A 24,206-nucleotide genomic window follows, 5' to 3' on the forward strand; every position below is an offset into this window, starting at 1 on the left:
TTATCAGATACCTGCAGTTCCCTCACAAAATAGGGACTGACTTGAAAATTAAACAAATGCATGAAAGGATAGAATCAGTCATTTTTAGCTTCCCTGTGGTGTCTTGATTAATTTTTATGAGGTGCCCTGCTTCTTTCTTTCTAAATTAGGGTTATTTTAAAGTTCAGGAAACTACCTCTGACAGAATGGAAATTGTAGTTTTCTGTGTTCAAATGCAAAGTGGTCTTTTACAAGGAAAATGTAAGGAGAGTTCTAAAACACAGCTCTGTCACTTATTAATAGAACTATCCTTATACCTTACTTTCCTTGTGGTTCAGATGGTTAAGAATCCACCTTCAATACAGGAGACCTGGGTTCAATCTCTGGGTCTGGAAGATCCCCTGGAGAAGGGAATGGCTACCCACCCCAGTATTCTTGTCTGGAAAATTCCATAGACAGAGGAACCTGGTGGGCTATAGTCCATTGGGTTGCAAAGAGTCAGACATGACTGAGCGGCTAATACTTTCACTTTCAAAGCCAACCTCACAGGGCTGTTATGAGAATTCGATTATATGTGATTTTTGCCAAATATAGAATAATTGGCACCTAATAACCCATAACTCGGAGAAGGCGATCGCACCCCACTCCAGTACTCTTGTCTGGAAAATCCCATGGACGGAGGAGCCCGGTAGGCTGCAGTCCATGGGGTCGCACAGAGTCGGACAAGACTGAGCGACTTCACTTTCACTTTTCACCTTCATGCATTGGAGAAGGAAATGGCAACCCACTCCAGTGTTCTTGCCTGGAGAATCCCAGGGACAGGGGAGCCTGGTGGGCTGCCGTCTATGGGGTTGCAAAGAGTCGGACACGACTGAAGCGACTTAGCAGCAGCAGCAGCAACCCATAACTTATTATTGCTGTTAATTTTAGTCAATATGATAGCTGCTGCTGCTGCTAAGTCGCTTCAGTGGTGTCTGACTCTATGCAACCCCACAGACGGCAGCCCACCAGGCTCCCCCGTCCCTGGGATTCTCCAGGCAAGAACACTCGAGTGGGCTGCCATTTCCTTCTCCAATGCGTGAAAGTGAAAAGTGAAAGTAAAGTCGCTCAGTCGTGTCCGACTCTTGGCGACCCCATGAACCGCAGCCCACTGGTGGGTAAAACAAACTGAAGACATTGGATGAGAAGAAGGTGGGACTTGGGTAAGTCCTGGTCATCTGATCTTTCTGGTTCTGCTCTTCTCTGGCACGTAGTAGGACTCTCTCACCAAGTCCTCCTAATTGGTCTCCTTGCATCCATGTTAACTTCTTACAATCTAGTCTCACATTTACAGTTTCAAACACTTCAAAGAATTCTATTTGCATAATCAACAAAATCTTCATTATAGCCTGATAAGGCCTGTGTGGGCTGGCCCTGCCCACCTGTCTACCGGCTTCTCAACCAGCAGACTTTTGGTCCCTACATGGATATCATGCTCAGAGGCTTCGTGTACGTGCTGTTCCGCCTCCTTGAAATGCTTTCCCTCTTCTCCCTGTAGCTCCTTCCACTCCTTTCTCACACTTTAAAGTTTGATTTTCATGGTATTTCCTTTGAGAGTCCTTCCCTTCACTGGGCACAAGTGACCCTCATCCGCGAATGTTGTTTGTTTCAGCCCTTTGATTGTTTCTTTCAAATCCTTATCACCAGTTTTCATACTGATTCATCTCTGTCCATCACTAGAAGGAAGCTCCAGAGAGCAGGAATCCTCTGTCCTGTATCCCTGGCATCTGGTGCAGTGCCTGCCATACTTGGCACTCAGAAAGTTTATTAGTTGAGTGAACAAATAGCTGAGGAATGGCTGGTAGAGATAAGAATGTACCAGGTGAGCTTGGATAGAATAATCAAGTAGAGGAAGGCCAGAATATCCAGGATAATATCCAGGAGAAACTGAAGAAAAGAGTGGGGCCCATGTCACAGACAGGGACAAGGAGTAAAAGGAAGATAAGATTTCTTTCCACAGAGCTACATTGGCCAAGGTGAGGATTTGTGAAATCCTAGGGCATCAACAGAAGATTCTGACCTCCAAAGAAAAGTAAGGATAGAGAGAAGGACTTTTCAAACTACCTTTATTGAAAGACTAGTTTGTTTTTTTTAATAGTTCATGATAAATTGTGATTTTATTTTTGTAAAATGTAATTGAAGTGTATTACCAGAAAAATTATCATACTCTCAGATATCATAGAAATACCACTTACTATGAAATGTCTGGACACAGACTTTCCAGTTTCTTGTCTCATCATAAGCTGACTGCAGTCCACAGACCACACAGACCACAGTCCAGCAGCACCCACCCTGGCCAGAGTGGCCTAAAAACAGGTACCTTCCACAAGACTAGGTATACCGGTGCATGCCATTTTTGGATTGTATTTGAAAGAATACAAGTTTGAGACAGTGGAGACCTTAGTTCTAGGACCAGTTCCCTTCCCTAACTTGCTGTACTACTGGTGAGCTGCTTCTTGTCTTGGGCTTCAGTGAAGTAGGGAGTTTGGGTGATCTTTGTAAGTTGGATATCACTGTCTCTGATGCAACATGGGCTTCAAACAAGATGTGTGACACAGATGCACAGTTATGTGGTCTGGAATAGAAAGATCTCTAAACGTAAGTAACCTGAGCTGTTACCTCCTATAAATATTCCATTCTCTAAAGTCTTCTGTATAAACATAAATGTGCTTTATAGTGTGACACTGTGGAAATTGCTATCCTAATCCTATCCCTATTGCTATTCTGTATTTGGGATGTATCATATTGTACTGTGTGCTCAATGGTGTCTGACTCTTTGCAACCCTATGGACTGTAGCCTGCAAAGCTCCTCCGTCTATGGGATTTTCCAGGCAAGAATACTGGAGTATTCTGCCATTTTCTTCTCCAGAAATGTAGCATATTAATTGCCTATGAACGCAAACTGGCTACAGTATAATATTTTGCATGGAAGGGAAAAGCCATCGAGTAGAGAAGCCCAGAATACGTTATTAACCGTGTCCTGTCCCTACTTTTTTCCAGAGGAGAGAAAAATTTTCACATATTTTACTATATTTATGCTGGTCTTTATCACCAGAAGAAACTTTCTGAGTTCCGACTTCCTGAGGAAAAGCCTCCTAGGTAAGTGTCAGGGGTTTTAGTTGTTAATTTGTAATGAATATACAATTAGCAATTGACAAAACTTGGAAATGGAGCTGTTCTCCTAACTGGACACACAGTCTCTTTAGCCAAAATGCCCACATGAGATGGCAGGAACTTTATTTCCCTTTGCATTTTCTAGAAAGCGTAAAAACTCAATTGCAGCCATTTTACTTAGCCATGCGCACCATTATTTCATCACAATATTAGACTGTAAGGAAATAATCTTGCAAAGAGGGAGCCCAATGATACTCTGGTATTTGGGATGCCATTTGCCAAGTCAGTACTCATTCTGTGTGGTCGTACTCCATGTAGGTACCTAGCTGATGAAACTGGAAGGGTGATGCATGACATAACTTCCAAGGAGTCTTACAGAAGACAGTTTGAAGCAATTCAGCATTGCTTCAGGATTATAGGATTCACTGACAAGGTAAGTGATTGCCAGGACAAAAAGAAACTCAAGTGTTCATATTCTTGGGTCAATGAGAATGAAGACCTGAAAGTTCCAACTTGGGGCAGTACCCATGCTTTTCAAATGCCATGCTGGTCATGTTATAAGGTCTTGCTACTTAAAAGTGTGACCCAAGGACCAGAAACATTGTCATCACCTAAGAGCTTGTTAGAAATGCAGATCCTCAGGTCTAACCAAGAACAGATAAATCAAAATCTGCATTTTAGTAAAACCCAAGGGGAACATTAAAGTAGAAGTACTAAAAATAAAAACAAAAAATTGATGTAGAAGTACTTTTATAAATGCCAAATACCTGTGAACTGTTACCTCTGTCATCAATTCACTCCAGCTTTGATAACAAACACCAAAACAACACTGCCCTTTTCTGAGCTGGGGTTGTTCCAAACATTAGAGTGAATTGTCTAGTAGGAGAATAAGAATGTGGAGGTTACCCCCAAGCCACAGGAATATATTTGTGTAAGTAGTTGCTTGTACCTCAGACAAATTAAACCTTTTCAATTTTCTTGCAGTCACTTTCTTCTCCATGGTGCAGAATTGCAATTATTAGCTATAGTTCTAAGTATTATATTGCCTTTATCATACTAGATACAGGCTGTCTCTATTAAATATATACCAGGGGTGACAGAAAATATTTATTACCCTAGGCTCAAATAATACTCTGTGATACATTTGTGTCATAGTTTCTGGGCTTTTTGCCATCAAATTTGTAAAATATACAGATTCTTTTGCCTTTCCAACAAAGGAGGTGAATGATTAGGAGATAAGTGAAAATGTTTAAATCTTCAGGGATTAGATTACAAGACACTTGAGTTAGCTTGGGACAGCCACTCTGGATAAAATATTGCTTTTGTAATCCTAGGAGTTTGGCCAGCCCTTTCCTCCCCAGCTTGGTTGATTTTAGTTATAATAATACATTTCTTCTTTCTAGCTAGCTGTTAAATTTTTCTGTCAGCCTCCCACAGACTTTAAACTGACAGCAGAAAATCCCAAAGGTCAGATACAAATAGAAATATATTTCCCTTGGCTTCGTACAGGACAGCAATTAAACAGGTTCCAGTATTATTAAAGGACCTTTGTGGTTGTTAATTTATAGAGCTGGTTGTTATCAAAGATGCATCACCAGAAGAGTCAAAGCTTGACAGCAGAGCCATTTAAGGTCACCTGGCTCATGCTGAAGTGTTAAGGGCATACTTTCTTCAAAGGGCACAGGAACAACAGAAAAGCCATTCATAGGGTTCATAATATTTTGCTTCTAATAAGTACAACGATGGTTGTAGAATACTGTGGAAAGATTGATGCCAATTCTAAAGGAAAGGCTATTATATCAGCCCTGTCTTAATGGTAGACATAATAATAAAACAGATGATGTTTTAAGATAAGAATATTAAAAACAAAAGAAACTAAATATGCTAAGTATATATCCTTGAAGTAAGCCATCCCTAACTCCTATGGGAATAAAGTTTAGTAGAAATGAATGAATGATTGCATGAACAGCTATGAAAATAAACACAAAAGGTAGTAAATATTTTTAGTTTATGTCTGGTCTGGACTGTTAAATGAATAATCAGACTGTGATTATATGTATGTGTGTGTATATTCATTATGTTCTATGTTAATTCATGCTGGAAATAAACAGTTTATGTCAGTAGTCCTGGAAATGGGAGGAAGAGGCTGGATCTTTCTTATCCTGATTTCTTTTGTTGTATCTTTGTCTGTATCTCTATAGACAACCTATTTTGCTGAATTAACTTAGTTTGCTTTATGTTTGTAAACTCAAAGTTCAGTTCACTTCAGTCACTCAGTCATGTCTGACCCTTTGTGACCCCATGAATCGCAGCACACCAGGCCTCCCTGTCCATCACCAACTCCCGGAGTTCACTCAAACTCATGTCCATCAAGTCAGTGATGCCATCCAGCCATCTCATCCTCTGTCGTCCCCTTCTCCTCCTGCCCCCAATCCCTCCCAGCATCAGAGTCTTTTCCAATGAGTCAACTCTTCGCATGAGGCCAAAGTACTGGAGTTTCAGCTTTAGCATCATTCCTTCCAAAGAACACCCAGGGCTGATCTCCTTCAGAATGGACTGGTTGGATCTCCTTGCAGTCCAAGGGACTCTCAAGAGTCTTCTCCAACACCACAGTTCAAAAGCATCAATTCTTCGGCACTCAGCTTTCTTCACAGTCCAACTCTCACATCCATGCATGACCACTGGAAAAACCATAGCCTTGACTAGACAGACCTTTGTTGGCAAAATAATGTCTCTGCTTTTGAATATGCTATCTAGGTTGGTCATAACTTTCCTTCCAAGGAGTAAGCGTCTTTTAATTTCATGGCTGCAAGCACCATCTGCAGTGATTTTGGAGCCCCCCAAAATAAAGTCTGACACTGTTTCCACTGTTTCCCCATGTATTTCCCATGAAGTAGAGGGACCAGATGACATGATATTAGTTTTCTGAAATGTTGAGCTTTAAGCCAACTTTTTCACTCTCCTCTTTCACTTTCATCAATAGGCTTTTCAGTTCCTCTTCATTTTCTGCCATAAGGGTGGTGTCATCTGCATATCAGAGGTTATTGATATTTCTCCCAGTAATCTTGATTCCAGCTTGTGCTTCCTCCAGCCCAGCGTTTCTCATGATGTACTCTGCATAGAAGTTAAATAAGCAGGGTGACAATATACAGACTTGACATACTCCTTTTCCTATTTGGAACCAGTCTGTTGTTCCATGTCCAGTTCTGACTGTTGTTTCCTGACCTGCATATAGGTTTGTCAAGAGGCAGGTCAGGTGGTCTGGTATTCCCCTCTCTTAAAGAATTTTCCACAGTTTATTGTGATCCACACAGTCAAAGGCTTTGGCATAATCAATAAAGCAGAAATAGATGTTTTTCTGGAACTCTCTTGCTTTTTTGATGATCCAGTGGATGTTGGCAATTTGATCTCTGGTTCCTCTGCCTTTTCTAAAACCAGCTTGAACATCTGGAAGTTCATGGTTCACGTATTGCTGAAGCCTGGCTTGGAGAATTTTGAGCATTACTTTACTAGCGTGTGAGATGAATGCATTTGCGTGGTAGTTGAGCATTCTTTGGCATCGTCTTTCTTTGTGATTGGAATGAAAACTGACTTTTCCAGTCCTGTGGCCACTGCTGAGTTTTCCAAAAGTAGTTTGACTAAATTCAGAAAGACTTAATTGACTGTAGTCAGGAAGCAGATGCTATACAACTGATGTAACAAAACTTTCTCTTAAGTTTTTCTTAGGGATATTTCTAGACAGAGCTTGAATGAACTGGTCAATTTAATAAAAATTATGGTCCCTGTCCTTTCTTACAGTGTCACTAATTCCCTGCAGGAAGCCCTTCAATTTTTCCCAAACCCTTAGAGCCAAAAATATCTGAAAGAACCCTTGAACCTAGGTTTATTGTAAAGAAACTTCACTGGTAGAGAGTCTTCCAGTAACAATGAAATCCCTGTGGGCAGCTGGGGTGGGGTTATATCTAAAACCCTGTAATGAACTGTGCTTTTCTAGTCTTATTTTTGGATTAAACCATACTATTTTTGTTTAATATTATGCTTGTCTTACTGGTATATGAATCCAGTTCAGTTCAGTTCAGTTGCTCAGTCGTGTCCAACTCTTTGCGACTCCATGAATCGCAGCACACCAGCCCTCCCTGTCCATCACCAACACTCGGAGTTCACACAAACTCACGTCCATCGAGTCGGTGTTGCCTTCCAACCATCTCATCCTCTGTCGTCCCCTTCTCCTCCTGCCCCCAATCCCTCCCAGCATCAGGGTCTCTTCCAATGAGTCAACTCTTCGCATGAGGTAGCCAAAGTATTGGAGTTTCAGACTCAGCATCATTCCTTCCAATGAACACCCAGGACTGGTCTGCTTTAGGATGGACAGGTTGGATCTTCTTGCAGTCCAAGGAACTCTCAAGAGTCTTCTCCAACACCACAGTTCAAGAGCATCAATTCTTCAGCTCTCAGCTTTCTTCACAGTCAAACTCTCACATCCATACATGACCACTGGAAAAACCATAGCCTTGACGAGACGGACCTTTGTTGGCAAACTAATATCTCTGCTTTTTAATATGCTGTCTAGGTTGGTCATAACTTTCCTTCCAAGGAGTTAAGCGTCTTTTAATTTCATGGCTGCAATCACCATCTGCAGTGATTTTGGAGCCCCCCAAAATAAAGTCTGACACTGTTTCCACTGCGTCCCCATCTATTTCCCATGAAGTGATGGGACCAGATGCCATGATCTTCGTTTTCTTAATCTTGAGCTTTAACCCAACTTTTTCACTCTCCTCTTTTACTTTCATCAAGAGGCTCTTTAGTTTTTCTTCACTTTCTGCCATAATGGTGGTGTCATCTGCATATCTGAGGTTATTGATATTTTTTCCAGCAATCTTGATTCCAGCTTGTGCTTCCTCTAGCCCAGCGTTTCTCATGATATACTCTGCATAGAAGTTAAATAAGCAGGGTGACAATATACAGCCTTGACATACTCCTTTTCCTATTTGGAACCAGTCTGTTGTTCCATGTCCAGTTCTAACTGTTGCTTCCTGACCTGCATACAAATTTCTCAAGAGGCAGGTCAGGTGGTCCAGTATTCCCATCTCTTTCAGAATTTTCCAGTTTATTGTGATCCACGCAGTCAAAGGCTTTGGCATAGTCAATAAAGCAGAAATAGATGTTTTTCTGGAACTCTCTTGCTTTTTTGATGATCCAGCGAATGTTGGCAATTTGATCTCTGGTTCCTCTGCCTTTTCTAAAACCAGCTTGAACATCTGAAAGTTCACTGTTCACATATTCCTGAAGCCTGGCTTCAATGGTATATGAACTACCATAACATATTAAATAAATTGAGTTTTAGGTATGTTTATATTTAAAAGTACATGAAGGTTTTCTGGCAGGTTATCTGTGAAGGTCAAAATTGGACATTTATTGCAGATCCCTTGATGAAGAGGTTACGGAGAAGCCTTTGAGATTACGGAATATTTTTTTCCCTTTCTTCAAAACAGATCATAAATTGGGAGAATACTGCTGAGGATAGACTGGAGGGGTACATATTAAAGTGTTAATTGAGGGTGCTGAGATTTCCAGTGCCTTAATGACAGACAATAGGACTTATCATTGACTTAAAAAAAAAATTCTTTTTTCATGTATGATTGACATGCAAAACAAAAATTTTTTTTAAACCAACCATTGACTTTAAAGTTATGAATGTTGGGAGCCTCTGAAAAGGAAACTGAGTAAAGAGCCTGTAAGGAAGAATGCCTGTCAGCTGGGCCTAATGCAGAGCTTTGGGCAAAAAAAACACACAACTGGTGAAAAACTAAAGACATAAGCTATTTCAAATCCTAAAAGATGATGCTGTGAAAGTGCTGCACTCAATAGGCCAGCAAATCTGGAAAATTCAGCAGTGGCCACAGGACTGGAAAAGGTCAGTTTTCATTCCAATCCCAAAGAAAGGCAATGCCAAAGAATGCCCAAACTACCACACAATTGCATTCATCTCACACTCTAGCAAAGTAATGCTCATAATTCTCCAAGCCAGAGTTCAACAGTACCTGAACCGTGAACTTCTGGATGTTCAAGCTGCATTTAGAAAAGGCAGAGAGGAACCAGAGATCAGTTGCCAACATCCTCTGGATCATCAAAAAAGCGAGAAAGTTACAGAAAAACATCTACTTCTGCTTTATTGACTATGCCAAAGCCTTTGACTATGTGGATCACAACAAACTGTGGAAAATTCTAAAAGAGATGTGAATACCAGACCACCTGACCTGCCTCTTGAGAAATCTGTATGCAAGTTAAGAAGCAATTGTTAGAACTGGACATGGAACAACAGCCTGGTTCCAAATCTGGGAAGGAGTACGACAAGGCTGTATATTGTGACCCTGTTTATTTAACTTCTATGCAGAGTACATCATGAGAAACGCTGGGCTGGAGGAAGCACAAGCTGGAATCAAGCTTGCTGGGAGAAATATCAATAACCTCAGATATGCAGATGATATGACCCTTCTTGCAGAAAGTAAAGAAGAATTAAAGAGTCTCTTGATGAAGGTGAAAGACAAGAGTGAAAAAGTTGGCTTAAAACTCAGCATTCAGAAAACTAGGATCATAGCATCTGGTCCCATCACTTCATGGCAAATAGATGGGGAAACAGTGCAAACAGTGTCAGAGTTTATTTTGGGGGGCTCCAAAATGATTGCAGATGGTGACTGCTGTCTTGAAATTAAAAGATGCTTGCTCCTTGGAAGGAAAATTATGACCAACCTAGACAGCATACTAAAAAGCAGAGACATTACTTTGCCAACAAAGGTCCGTCTCGTCAAGGATATGGTTTTTCCAGTGGTCAGGTATGGATGTGAGAGTTGGACTGTGAAGAAAGCTGAGCCCTGAAGAATTGATGCTTTTGAACTGCAGTGTTGGAGTAGACTTTTGAGAGTCCCCTGGACAGCAAGGAGATCCAAGGGGTCCATCCTAAAGGAAATCAGTCCTGAATATTCATTGGAAGGACTGATGCAATGCTGAAGCTGAAACTCCAATCTTTTGGCCACCTGATGCAAAGAACCAACTTTTTGGAAAAGACCCTGATGCTGGGAAAGATTGAAGGTGGGATGAGAAGGGCATGACAGAGGATGAGCTATTTGGATGGAAGCACCGGCACGATGGACATGAGTTTGAGTGGGCTCCAGGAGTTGGTGATGGACTGGGATGACTGGAGTGCTGCTATCCATGGAGCTGCAGAGTCAGACATGACTGAGCAACTGAACTGAACTGAACAGGGAAACCAGGATTCTTCTCAACTTTCCACTTAGCCTCTTCTTTACAGACAGAATATCTGCCTCAGTGGAAGAAGTGTCTTTTGAGAAAAAGAGAAAAAGAAGCCAAGGTCATACATCCTGCATGGGGCTTTGGTAGATAAATACTTTCCCACTTGTGCTGATTGGTGGTGAAACCAAATTCATACTCATCAGCAGTGAACTGGGAAACCTAATTGTAGGAATTGTTTGTCTTCTTGCTAACTGTTCCTATCCTGAGTGAGCTGACTCCATTTTATGATATAGAAAGTTGGAAATTGGTAAGAAATAAAAAGATAGAGTAGGTAGCTAATCAATCCTAAAGGAAATCAACCCTGAGTACTCATTGGAAGGACTGATGCTGAAGCTAAATCTCCAATACTTTGGCCACCTGATGTGAAGAGCTGACTTATTGGAAAAGACCCTGATGCCGGGAAAGATTGAAGGCAAAAGGAGAAGGGGGCAGCGAAGGATGAGATAGTTAGATTGCATCACTGACTCAATGGACATGAGTTAGCTCAAACTCCGGGAGGTAGTGCAGGACCAGAAGGAAGCCTGGCATGCTGCAGTCCACGGAGTCACAAACAGTTGGACACGACTTAGCAACTGAACAACCATCAATGGCAAGCAGATAGTAAGATTCTTCAGGAAAGGCAGGAATACCAGGCAAGAGGAAATGAGCAAGATGAGGAAGGTGAAAAGTCCTTCCTAGGCTGGCTATGAAGAGAACAGAAGAGGCATTGGATTGCATATTGGGGGGAGAGGAGTAATCACACAGGTGGACATATCACTGATTGAATTCTACCATTAGTTGAATAATGTTTTGACCTAAATACAGGAATGGATGTAGGTTCCTAGGCCAGAAAGGAAGAACTAATTGGCCCAACAGTGGGACTGAAGAGTCAAAGGGAATAGGCTGGAAACTGCACAGGCAGCACTGTAAGGCTAATACCTCCATAACGAGGGGAGCATTGGGCACCCTTTCTCAAGTCCCCTTCTCTGAACCAAGGAAGGAGACCCAATCTGCTTTTAACTTCAGTCTTTTGCTCAGTGCTTGAACCCAAAGTTCAAAGCTGAAATATATAGGTAGTTTTTCTCTTTGAAAGAGGAAATCTCTGAGCGGCATGCTGGAAAGAATATTGTCAAAGACACACAGGGTTAGATGCTGGTCTCGAGGGTGTGGTCCTTGTCATTTCCTTTGTGGATGGTCATCCTAGTGGTGAAATGTCTGGATGCCTTATTTTGGGAGGTTTCATAGCTTGTATGCTTATACATGGTGTGTGTATGTGTGTTATAATTAGAGGAAATATTGAGAGTTTTACATAAGCTCTTGAGATAACTATGTATAGACATAATAGATATAGAACTCACTGCTGTGGAGTCTCTGTTTTACTCTCTGGGATCTGCTTCTGTGGGGAGTCTCTGGATGCATTCTACAAGCCTAACGCTGTATTGATCAAAGTAATGAGGTTCTGTCATGTTAAATCCACGCTAGTCCCAGAAAACCCATTTCGTAGGTGTTCTCCTTAGCTACTCTTAAGTTGTGTGATTAAAACAGTGATTCTTGAAGTCAGAAACATGACATCTTGCCTTTGATTTAGGAGTTTGAAGAACAGTATTTTTCTATCGTGGAAGCCTAGTTTAAAATCCTCATTTGTCTTTGTAGCATTATCAGGTATCCAGCAGATGTCACTATTATGGTCCATGTTCAGTTTTTTGGCTTTACTGAGCAGTGTTTGCAGAAAAGGCTCAATTCAGAGGCAATGCTTTATCAATGGTCTAATGACAGTTTTTATTGGTTTGCTGCTATGTATAGTACTCAATCAAGTGCCCAGCCTGAGTATTTTTAGTCAAAGTACTTTATCTATAAGCATAAGATACAGGGATTTCCTGGCTATATATTTCATTTCTCACCTATAGGAAATGCAAATATTTAAACAAATAATTGTACTTTTTTTTTTACCATTAATTATTCTTATGTATTCCACCTTCAATATAAAAATAGGACTTAGATCATCACACATCATTTCTATTCTTACCAAAAATGTAGAGTTTTCTTCCCCATACTAACCAGTTCTCCTACAGTTCAGTTCAATTCTGACACTTGTCTACCTCAAGTTAGCTTCAAATTATACAAGTTAGGGGCCTACTCCCACAGGACTGCCCCAACCTCAGATACCAGTTACAACTCCCAAGTTTTCCTATTTCTAATGGACAGCCTGTAAATAGAGAGTTCCCAAGACCCTCCTCTTCAAGTTCAATAATTTGCTAGAAGGATTCATAGAACTCAGGAAAGCAGTTCACTTAATATTCCTGGTTTATTATAAAGGATGCAACCGAGGAACAGACAAGTGGAAGAGATTTATAGGGCAAGGTCTTAGAAGAGGAGGCACCACCTCCTCTTTTCACCTTCATGCGTTTGCCAACCCAGAAGTTCTCCAAACCTGGTCTGTTAGGGGGTTTAGTGGAGGCTCTGTTACCTAGGCATGCCTGATCAAGCCATTGCCTATTGATGATTGATTCGATCTCAAGCCCTGTGCCCTCCTTGAAGTCTGGAGTCCGGCTAAGATTTCCAACCCTTTAATCACATCGTTGGTTCCTCTGACAACCAGCACACCCATCCCCCAAGAGTCTCCTCCTTAGCACAAACTCAGATGTGGATGAAAGGGGCTTATTGTGATGAACAAAGGACACCCTTCTTGGCTCTATCTATCACTCAAAAAGTCCTAGAGTTGTAGAAACTCTTGTGTCAGAAATGGGTATGAAGACCAGACGTTTATTTCTTATTGTAGTAAAACATGACAGGTAATTTCTAGTGAGTCTTTCAAAATGCTTTGACCTCATTCATAACTATATACTCTATAATTTAACTTCCGATGTTCTAATGAAACATCAGTGAATGCCCTCCAACTATTTCATATAAGCTATATTCAAGATGATAAGGAAACATCTCTACTCTTGTCTTGAAGAAAGACCCATACTTGAATTTGGGAGCTGGTATTAGCTAGGGTGGCTATGGTTTTTCCTGTGGTCATGTATGGATGTGAGAGTTGGACTGTGAAGAAGGCTGAGCGCCGAAGAATTGATGCTTTTGAACTGTGGTGTTGGAGAAGACTCTTGAGAGTTCCTTGGACTGCAAGGAGATCCAACCAGTCCATTCTGAAGGAGATCAGCCCTGGGTGTTCTTTGGAAGGAATGATGCTAAAGCTGAAACTCCAGTACTTTGGCCACCTCATGGGAAGAGTTGACTCATTGGAAAAGACTCTGATGCTGGGAGGGACTGGGGGCAGGAGGAGAAGGGGACGACAGAGGATGAGATGGCTGGATGGCATCACTGACTCAATGGACATGAGTCTGAGTGAACTCCGGGAGTTGGTGATGGACAGGGAGGCCTGGTGTGCTGCGATTCATGGGGTCACAAAGAGTCCGACACGACTGAGCGACTGAACTGAACTGAACTGAAAGGCTAAAAGTGTCTTAAAGAACAAAGAACAGTTCCCTCTAATGTAAGCATTCCAAGGCAAGAGGTTCAGACTGTAGAACATCTCTGTTCCATCGAGTCGTTGGTCTCAGCATTCTAATCAATGGCATGATTTAAGGTGGGTTGTTGGGAGTTCCATCCAGCAGTAAGGGAAAAAAAGTCTTGAAGGAGGCATGCTCCCTTCTATAAGGAAAGCCCAGAAATGGCCCACCTCATTCTGCCTGTTCCTTTGTTAAGAATTTAGTTACATGGCCTAAGTGCAAGGAAGGCTTGGACATTGTTTGTATGCCCAGGACAGTGGGGTGGAGATGGATGTGGGTGGACTAGTGGTTTCTACCACAGTGCTGGTAAGTTTATTGGTTTGATTGGCAATGACCAAACATGATTCTTGATGTCCTTTTCAGGAGGTGCACTCAGTGTACAGTATATTATCTGGGATTTTGAATATTGGAAACATTGAGTTTGCAGCTATTTCCTCTCAGCATCAAACTGACAAAAGTGAGGTGCCCAATGCAGAAGCCTTGGAAAATGGTAATTATTTGATTCGTGTGCATTGTGTTGCCAAATACTTTTACTTGGGTAGTTTTTCAAGACTCAAAGATATAATGTGCTGGTCCTTAACTGTCTCTGGGTGTTTTCACTAACCAGTATTTCCCAGAGAATATCTTGTAGAACATCAGCGTTCATCTCATAAGTGGCAAGTACGTAGACATTCTTCTGAAAAGTCCATGGCAGGTAACTTTGGGCAGTGATTCTCACCAGTGGCTGCTTTTAAAAATCATCTACAAATTTTTGGAAAAGATATGAGAGGTTGGACCTCACTCTGAATTCACTGAATCATTATCTGGAGGGGATAACACATGCACCTATTTATTTTAAAATTTCCACAAGTAATAATAGTGGCACAAAGAATAAGATTCCTGAGTTAGAAAAAAAAATTTATTTAAATAACATCTCTTGTGTTAAACTGTAGCACTTAACTATGCTAATGTGCTTTGTGATTTTCTGAGAGCAGACTATAGTCTTCAACAGTTGCTCCAACTAATTTGGTCAAAGACCATCTCCTTCCACATTTTTTTCATCTAACACATGTAAAGAGCTTTCAAAACTGTTTGGGAGGCACTGCATTAGTCTAGGTTCTTCTTGGGGTTCAGGGCCCCACATGTTTATCCTTGGCTCTGAAGTTCTGCAGATACAGCCTGGCACATGGCTGATGTTGAATGAATGCTGGCTAACTGGCTGGCTGGCTGGCTGGCTGGACAGTGGATGTCTACCTCCTCCAGCATTATCCTCACCCTCTCTTCTAGCTGCCTCGGTTCTCTGCATCAGCCCTGAAGAGCTCCAGGAGGCTCTCACCTCACACTGTGTGGTCACTCGGGGTGAGACCATCATCCGCGCCAACACTGTGGACAGGGCCTCGGACGTCAGAGACGCCATGTCGAAAGGCCTGTACGGGAGGCTTTTCAGCTGGATTGTAAATCGCATCAACACGCTCCTGCAGCCAGACAAAAACATATGGCAAGTTCCCCGATGGGCAGAGACCTTGAGGAGGGCTGTCATTGACCCCAGTGTCTCCTAGAATTTCCAAGAGGAAGCATTTGGTCTTCTCTTGGGTTTTCCTTAATGAAGATCTCAGGGCATCTCCTTTAAAAGATGGTGTATTTACACCGGAGAGGCTCATGATTACAGAGCCACTGCATTATGGTGTTTAAAAGAACAAGCTTAGCTGGGAGCTGGGCAAACTGGGTTTGCATCCGGACTCCATAGCTTCATCTGTGCATATCCTAAGTCATAGTTTCCTCATCTGTAAAATGAGAATAATATCCTCCTCCTGCTGCTGTTTTTAGAATCAACTGAGACATTTCATGAGAAGTGTTAAAGCACAGAAATCTCACAGTATTGCTACTTCTACAGCTTTATCTGTGCTAAGCATTAGTGTTTTCTAGATTGTGGAGGAACTGACAGTATCGAATTCTAGAGTCTTCTTCTAACTAAGCCTTGTGGGTGAGAAAGTAGAAGAATAAATGAGCAGCAGTTCCAACCCCTTCAAATAGGGTGGCTCCTCTTTAATCTCTCTATAGATGGAGTTTCTGAGGAAAATTTGAAATTTTGCTGCTTAAAATAAGAGAAGTTGGAGGTACTGTTGAAAGGCTTAGGAAACCAACTGTTTAACACAGAGACTGTTCCTTTCTGAAAGGCGGCAGGATGCCGCTTGCCCTGAGTAGCTACATGTGTAGATAAAAATATAGTCAGTCTCACTGCCCTGAGACTGCTGTTTCCTTCTCTAAAAGGTTTTATTCTTCTCTCTCATGCAGTACTGCAGACGATGGTATGAATGTGGGGATCTTGGACATTTTTGGATTCGAAAACTTTCAGAGAAATTCATTTGAGCAGCTCTGCATAAACATCGCCAATGAGCAAATTCAGTACTATTTCAATCAGCATGTTTTTGCTCTCGAGCAGGTAACAGTGAACTCTGAAGGCCCTGGACGTGGTGGGGAACGTGCCTGCAGGCTGCCCAGAGTTTGAAGCAGAAACCTTGTTAGTGAGGTTAACAGGTCAAAGACTCCAAAGAAAAACCACTGATGAGGCAGTCCTGTCAAAATAACTCGACAATCTAAATGTAGTTTGATAAAAAGAGGTCTTGATTTCTGTGGAAAGGTACATTTCCTCCCTTGAGTGAAGCTGATGACAAGCCAATTATTTAAATGCTGTTTCCAAACTGATTCATATGCATTGCCCAAAATGCTGCATTCTCTTCTGCTTTATTTAACTAAAAATATTTGTGATCACGTCCCAAATGATACCGGATGATCTGGAACTCAGGATAAGGTTCTTGGTTTCCAACTCTCTCACTGACCATATGAATCCCCTGTCTCCTGCATATTAGACCCCACCAGAAGTGGATTGGTATCTTCCGCGAGGAGTAAGATACGTTCTTGGTTTTCTCAACATGGAAATCTTCCCCCCCATGAGTCTAATGGCAAATAAAACAGGATGTAAAGCTAGCGGACCCAAGGTCTGGGGCCCTTATCCTCCACCTCGACCTGAACCCAACCCCAAGACTCTCCTGTATGAAGAGAGAGTATATAGTTGTAAAAACTAAACATTCTGACTAAACTCCTTGTTTTAATGCAAGAGCAAGGAACCCATTAAACTGCTAGGTTAGATAAAGACAAAGTCATGGACTAAAAACACCGATATTGGTTTTATCATGGAAACTGGACAAATCCACAATGCACTCCTCCCCCACCCATCTTGTACAAAACAGACCTTGTTTCAATCCAGTTTACTTCCATTTATTTTCCCAGGAAATCTGGAGTTCTTTTTAGTTTTTTTTTTAGTTCAAGATGATTCCTTTGCAGAAGACAGAAATCTGCTTTCCTCCTGGTTTCAACCAAACTTGTCACCAGAATAAAAAATTTTCAGCTTCCCTTCCTTTCTACATCAGCTTCTCAATTTAAGTTACCAAGTACATGTCTGAGAGACAGAGAGAGACAGAGAGCCAAGGTTCTGTTGCCAACCTTACCACCTGCCATAGGCTCCCTATAGGTCAGTCTTAAATCCTGAGCTTCAACAGTGCTGGATGCAGAAAAGCCTTGTCCTACTCACATAAAACAGACCCTGTTCAGTGTTGCCAGACAGAGAAAGTGCATGCAGCCTGGTGGTACCTAGGCCAGTACTGGGCTGGAGTGATTCACGATCCATTTCCTTCCAGATGGAGTATCAGAACGAGGGCATTGACGCTACCCCCGTGGAGTACGAGGACAATCGCCCCCTCCTGGATATGTTCCTCCAGAAACCCCTGGGACTGCTTGCGCTTCTGGATGAGGAAAGCCGGTTTCCTCAGGCAACGGACCAGACCCTAGTTGGTAGGTACCTTTTAGAAAAGGCATACTTATGTGCAGAAGAGAACTTGGCTATTTGGCTCATATCATCAAATGGTTTATGGAATCCTTCCTGTGTATTTTGGCTACCTGGCGATTGTGAAAATAGAGACTCTGCTTTTAATAAATTGAAATATTCAGAACACATCCTGGTAGGATTTGTGTGTTAAAGCAAACCCATCACCATTTCTCAAACTCTCCTCACTTTCCTGTTCCTGTAAAGCAAATTACCTTTACCCTATGTCAGTATCATTTTTACACCTTCTGTTCCCCTTATTTTCCATGACCAACACTTGATACCCCTCCTTTTTCATGCCCTTCTCTCATATCTCTATCTGGACCTCCAGCCATTTTTAGTACAACTTTGTATAGAAGCCCTGCTGATGTTCTGGCTTCCTGGCTCATATTTTATGCTGGACATCCCACCTAATACAGTTTTTGTAAAGCTACCTTTTCATTAAATTACCACTGTCTGTGGAGTGATGGTAAAACATCTCCTTCTAGCATTTGGAGTCCTCTGTACTTACCCCCATACCTCTCCATCTCCTCCTCCTCATCAGTCTTCAGCGTTGCGTGTGACCCATCTCTCACTCTGTGAGATCCGTGGGCAACAAAGTCCGACTGCTGCATCCCTTTACTGCTTAGCACGGTTCCTCACACAGAGTAGGCCATCCTTGACCACAGCAGCAACATTATCTGGAGAGGGATGGAGAGGAAGTTTCAAGCCTTTTTCCCAGATGGAAAATTGATTTGTGGAAGAGATTCGCTTCTAGGAGTTGAGAGTGCCACCTTTGACTTCCTTTTAGCTATAAAATTGTCGCAAGTTGTCAAGAGGAATATAAACCAGGATTATTTGCCTTCCATGGAGTATCTTCATGGTTCTAAAGCTAATTGGTTGGTTTTCTGGTGTCATCAGTGTTTATTCTTGGAGTTCTCAGAGAAGAACATGGTATCATCGAGATCAGCTTGACACAAAAGACAACATGAAACAGCTAGATGAGAACTTGAATGTAAATGCCCATCATGTAGGGGGGTGGGGAGGGGATCTTTCTCCATCACTGTACAAATAAGAATAATTTCAGGCTACTCTGAAGTTCCTTATTCTGAGTCGTCATGATTTGAGGAGCGTATTTTTGTCTAAAGGACCAAAGAGTTCCCATTGTAACTTTTAAACATGAAAATCCACACAGATAAATTTGAAGATAATCTTCGATGCAAATACTTCTGGAGGCCCAAAGGAATGGAGCTGTGCTTTGGCATTCAGCACTATGCTGGAAAGGTGAGTTATTAAATCTGAATTTTGACAAGGAACAAGGGTCCACAGTACTCTGTTTGTGGCATTCATGAAATTGCTTGCAGATTTCTTTCTCCTTTTAATTCTTCTTGAATACCTAATCATAATTCTTAAATCTTCTCAGTGGTATTGCTCATGGAAAGTAGCCCCTGGCAAAAAAGCAATTTCTCACTGGGGTGGCCCACAGAGCTGCCATCTGCTTCTCACCTGAGGTTTGGCCTAGAAGTGACAGCTCTCCAGGGAGAAAACATGATGGCTTTTGCAGCGTTTAGTGGTGAATGCTCACATTCAAAAGTAATTTGGAGATGTGTAGGCAACGAAGGAGGGTTAATATCACAGTGGGGCTCAATTTTTAGCACTTTGTAGCACAAGCATATGTCTACAGGGCACCAAAAGTGTCTAGATAAAAAGGGGGGGAAATTCACTTCATCATCCAGATGTTAAGGTTTTACAACATTAACTGAAATTTTCACTTTTCATCCATTATTCTTCAGTCTCAGTTTCAAGTTCCTGAACGAGGTTAGTGAGTGATTCAGGAAATCCCCTCCTCCTGTAGCCAACAATTCATTGCTCATGTTACTCTCTAAGGAGCCATGTGAATTATGGCTAATTGGTTCCGGCAGGGTCTGCTGAGGCCCTGGGCCCAGAAAATGGGTAGGAGTTCAATAAAAGGCATTCTGGGTTATATTGTTGATTTAAGATTTGTTGAAATTATTTTTCACATTCATATTATGGCATGGAAATTAATTTTGCCTGACTGAATGTTGTTTGAAAGGCAATTTAATGTAAGTGAAGAGATTGTTTTTGTCTTCACATAATACATGACAGCATCTATCTTGGATCTTGGCTAGAAATTGCAATCCAGTTTTCCCTCCTAAAAACTTCATTTACCCTAGTGTTGGAGGCTGACTGCACAAGACATCCACCCTGATCCCCGGTTCCCATTCTTCTCCTCTCTCCTGCCTTCCATTCTCGTCCCCTTCTTTGCACCTCTCTTCCCATCTCTGTCCTTTTACACCTATTTTCTAACTACCACTCTTCTTCCCTCTTGTTCTTTCTTAATTTTAAAAGGAAAAAGAAAAGGTCTTTTTCCTTCTGGGCTCTGTGTCCTTTCTTGAATTCATTTCTTTGGAGCATCCCTTAAAAAGTCTCTGATCTAAATGTCCTTTGCCCTGAGAACCAAGAATGCTCAGAGCCCCTGAGCCACCACTCAGGTGCCACAAGCACCTTGGGAAGCAGCGAGGGTGAAATGTGTATAGGCATGGAGCCAATCTGCCCGGGCTGGGATGCCTGCCCACCCTGGTGACATGTGTGGCCGTGGCCACATGATTCAGCCTCTCTCTAAGCTTCTGTTTGCCCACAGTGAAATGGAGGCAATAGCAGTGTTAACCTCATCAGATGGATGCTTCTCATATTGTGAGTGGCCAATATAATTATTCTGAAGTGATTTATCTTTGATAGGACTCTCTTCATCAAAGAATAGTTGAACAAGGAGTTAAGATAAACTGGCCTCTCAAAAATTTCAATTGTCCCCCTTATCTGGTGGCCTAGGTTTAAAAGCATGGCTATGTAAAGATGAATTCTATACAGAGATCGATTAATGACTGACCTCAGGCAATGCCAGTGTTGCCTGGCAACACTGTGATGGGGACAGTATTGGCTCACTTGTGATTTGCTTTTTATGTTGCAGGTATTATATGATGCTTCTGGGGTTCTTGAGAAAAACAGAGACACTCTCCCTGCTGATGTGGTGGTCATACTGAGGGCATCAGAAAACCAGCTTCTCCAGCAACTCTTCTCAATCCCTTTGACTAAAACAGGTACTGGAGGGACTTCCCTGGTGATCCAGTGGTTGGGACACCATGATGCCACTGGTCAGGGAACTAAGATCCTTCATGCAATGTGGCATGACCACAAAGAATAAATTAAAAATTTTAAAAAGACAACAATCAACAACAACAAAAAACTGGGTACTTGTAACGTCTCTGACAGCCCTACGCCTGCCTCATGCTTCTACAAGCCTTGCTGGGGTTTTCTCGTTCATGTCTAAATATCACCAGGGCAGTGCTACTAACATTTTGAAATTTGAGCAGGGGTAAAAGTCTATTCACCTGAGTTCAAGAAAAAGAAAGTGATTATTTCTTTTGCATTTAACTCCACAGCATCAGCCTATATATACATGTGTGTACACACGCACTTTCCATAGCATCAGTTTTTAGACTTCTCATTTTCTCTGCATGATTCCTTTCATTCTTCCATTTATAAAAGTGCATGTTGGGACTTTCCTGGCAGTGCAGTGGTCAGGGCTCCATGCTTCTCCTGCAGTGGGCACGGGTTTGATCCCTGGGTAGGGAACTATAATCCTGCAAGCCACATTGTGTGGCCAATAAAAAAAATAAAAATAAAAACATGTATTATTATGCACTCAGTCACTCAGTCATGTCCAACTCTTTGCGACCCCATGGACCATAGCCGTCTAGGCTCCCTTATCCATGGACTTCTCCAGGCAAGAATACTGGAGTGGGTTGCCATGCCCTCCTCCAAGGGATCTTCCTGACACAGGATTTGAACCTATGTCTCTTATGTCTCCTGCATTGGCAGGCGGATTCTTTACCACTAGCGCCACCAGGGAAGCCCATAGTTTATATTATCATAAGTAAGTAAGTGTTAGTCGCTCAGTCATGCCCGACTCTTTGTGACCCCATGGACTGCAGCCCACCAGGCTCCTCTGTCCATGAGATTTTCCAGGCAAGGATATTGGAGTGGGTTGCCATTTACTTCTCCAGGGGATCTTCCCAACCCAGGGATCGAACCCAGGTCTCCTGCACTGCAGGCAGATTCTTAACCGACTGAGCTACAAGGGAAGCCCATGCTGCTGCTAAGTCACTTCAGTCGTGTCCGACTATGTGTGACCCCACAAATGGCAGCCCACCAGGCTCCCCTATCCCTGGGATCCTCCAGGCAAGAATACTGGAGTGGGTTGCCATTTCCTTCTCCAATGCATGGAAGTGAAAAGTGAAAGTGAAGTCGTTCAGTCGTATCTGATTCCTAGCAACCCCACGGACTGCAGCCTACCAGGCTCCTCTGTCCATGGGATTTTCCAGGCAAGAGTACTGGAGTGGGGTGCCATTGGTTCATGCTAAATGCTTTAGGATGGTCTTGGTTTACCTAGAATTATTGAGAAGATTATTTCTATTTATGTATGATTTCAAGTAATGGGACTGGGGCCAATCAGAGTCATCCAGTCAGGCAGTCCTGAAAAGTTACCTGGTCCAACTTCCCACTTAGTCATCAACTAAGCCCACCACTGTTTCTAACCAACTTGGAACAGATGTGTCACTGGCCTATATTCACAGCCTTTGTCTCCTTAGAGTCAGCTTCTGTGTAGTTGTTAAGTCGGGCCTCATTCAGGATTAGGAGGCCAAAAGATGGACCATCCTAGTCTTTACTGTTTTACCCAATGGGTTCTAACTGGGTCACGCGCCTTTGATTTATCTGGGATTCTGCTGCTGTTGGCTGGGCAACAGACTTGAGCTTCCCATAGCTCTCCTCTCAAGGGCCTTATGTTTTTGAGGCTATGTCTGGAAACAGCTACTTTTAAAAAAGGAAGCAGAGAACTTCTTTAACATTGTTCATAATTTCTTTTTCTTTTCGTGTCCCTTGTCTGATCATTGGCATTGTGTCTAGCTCGGAGCCTATGCAAGCTAAAAGAGAGTGGTTGCCAGGTCTGAATTTTAGCAACGTGCGCAGGAAAGAAAAGCTTACTTAAGAAAAAAGTCACAGTCTACAACCTTTGCTTCATCTTTACTTTGAAACCAGCTTTTAACTTTTTTTAAACATGCTCCCTTAAGAATAGTAGAGTGCCCCCCCGAAGGCTGCCCTCCAGCTTCTTCTCCAGACCTCCCTTGGAAACAGCCAGGATTTGGTTTTATTATCAACTTCTGGGAGAGTGGGCAGCTGTGGGCTGAGCTGGGGCTCCCTCACCAGAGACTGAGGGGTATGCTCACTAGGTGACTCTGCAGAGTCAAAGAGGCAGCCATTTTTTAATAGGAGACATCCTCTTTGAAATAAAATATATCCAAGTGACTTGTTAGCTAGCATTTATACCCTCCTGTATATAAGAGTAATGACTTGTCAAATCCATTGACAATTTTGGAATTTCAAATTTTTCAATCTTTGGCAAAATAAAAACAAGTTCAAGTCTTGGCCACTGGGTGGCGCTGTGCCAGAAGTCATGCTCTGCAGCAGCCACTGCTGCCCGTGATCGCCTAAAAGCTGGGGAGGAACAAAAACAAAGAGATATCCTCTGCTTTTTGCTTTTCTCTGAAACAACTTTCCTCCTGTCTTATAACCTTCTGAATCTTGCCTTGAAACTGCGCCCTACACCACCTGGAGGAAACAAAAGAGAGAACTGAGACGAGAACAAACATGTTTTCCTGACAAGCTTCCTTGTATTCTTGAGTTGTATATTATGCATAATAATTTCTTTTGAAATCCTTAGCTTTGCTTTTCTCCACATTTTGAGTATAATTATGAAAACTTTAGTAAGCACGATTCTGTTTTCTTTTTCTGAAATTATTCATGGAAAAAATACCTTCAATCAACAAACATTCATTGAAGAGTTGCTAAAAAACAAGGCACTGTATAGGCAGTAAATTGGAATATAATGTGGCTTTGCCCTAAAAGCAACTGGAACTTTCTTTTACCTTCACTTTCTACCTAGAATTGAGCACTAATTTATCTCATTATGACAATATTTGCCTTCAAATCTCAGTTTTAAAGAGATTGTATATCCTCTGTTGAAAGTCTGAACGTTAATTAAGCTTCTAAAGTTTAAAAGTGTCACATTCTATACTTTTTGGTTGTACTATATTACATCCCTTGAAAGTAGAAAAACCCAACTGGACAGAAAAGGTTGTATTGTGTTTGCTAAAAATACAAACGCTTATTTCCAGCACATACCCTTTAGGAAGGGCAGTGTGGCTGTCCATCTCAGCATTGGGGCTGGAAGCGAGATCCCACACATCCTAGCATTTTGCAAGAGAATATATATGTGTTAGTCGTTCAGTCGTGTCCGACTCTTTGAACCCCATGGACTGTAGCTCACCAGGCTCCTCTATTCATGGAATTTTCCA

At 42.1% G+C, this 24,206-nt stretch overlaps 1 protein-coding gene across 4 annotated transcripts in view; it reads left to right on the top strand.

Annotated features, from left to right (window-relative positions):
- MYO3B (myosin IIIB) overlaps positions 1-24,206 on the top strand; it is a 519,880-nt gene that overhangs the window by 277,784 nt on the left and 217,890 nt on the right. For all 4 annotated transcript variants that reach the window (XR_015147500.1, XR_015147505.1, XM_086357182.1 and 1 more), the window contains exons 15-22: positions 3,019-3,117; positions 3,451-3,565; positions 14,295-14,421; positions 15,198-15,408; positions 16,206-16,353; positions 17,609-17,762; positions 18,968-19,056; positions 20,762-20,891. Coding sequence is in view for 2 of the 4 variants with exons in the window: in XM_086357182.1 (XP_086213308.1) it covers positions 3,019-3,117; positions 3,451-3,565; positions 14,295-14,421; positions 15,198-15,408; positions 16,206-16,353; positions 17,609-17,762; positions 18,968-19,056; positions 20,762-20,891 (1,073 nt within the window). In the remaining 2 variants the exon portion in view is untranslated. The remainder of the gene's footprint in view (positions 1-3,018; positions 3,118-3,450; positions 3,566-14,294; positions 14,422-15,197; positions 15,409-16,205; positions 16,354-17,608; positions 17,763-18,967; positions 19,057-20,761; positions 20,892-24,206) is intronic.

Source organism: Bos grunniens, chromosome 2 (assembly GCF_055505025.1).
Source record: "Bos grunniens cultivar Pamir isolate PY7600 chromosome 2, Bosgru_T2T1.0, whole genome shotgun sequence".
NCBI classification, from domain to species: Eukaryota; Metazoa; Chordata; class Mammalia; order Artiodactyla; family Bovidae; genus Bos; species Bos grunniens.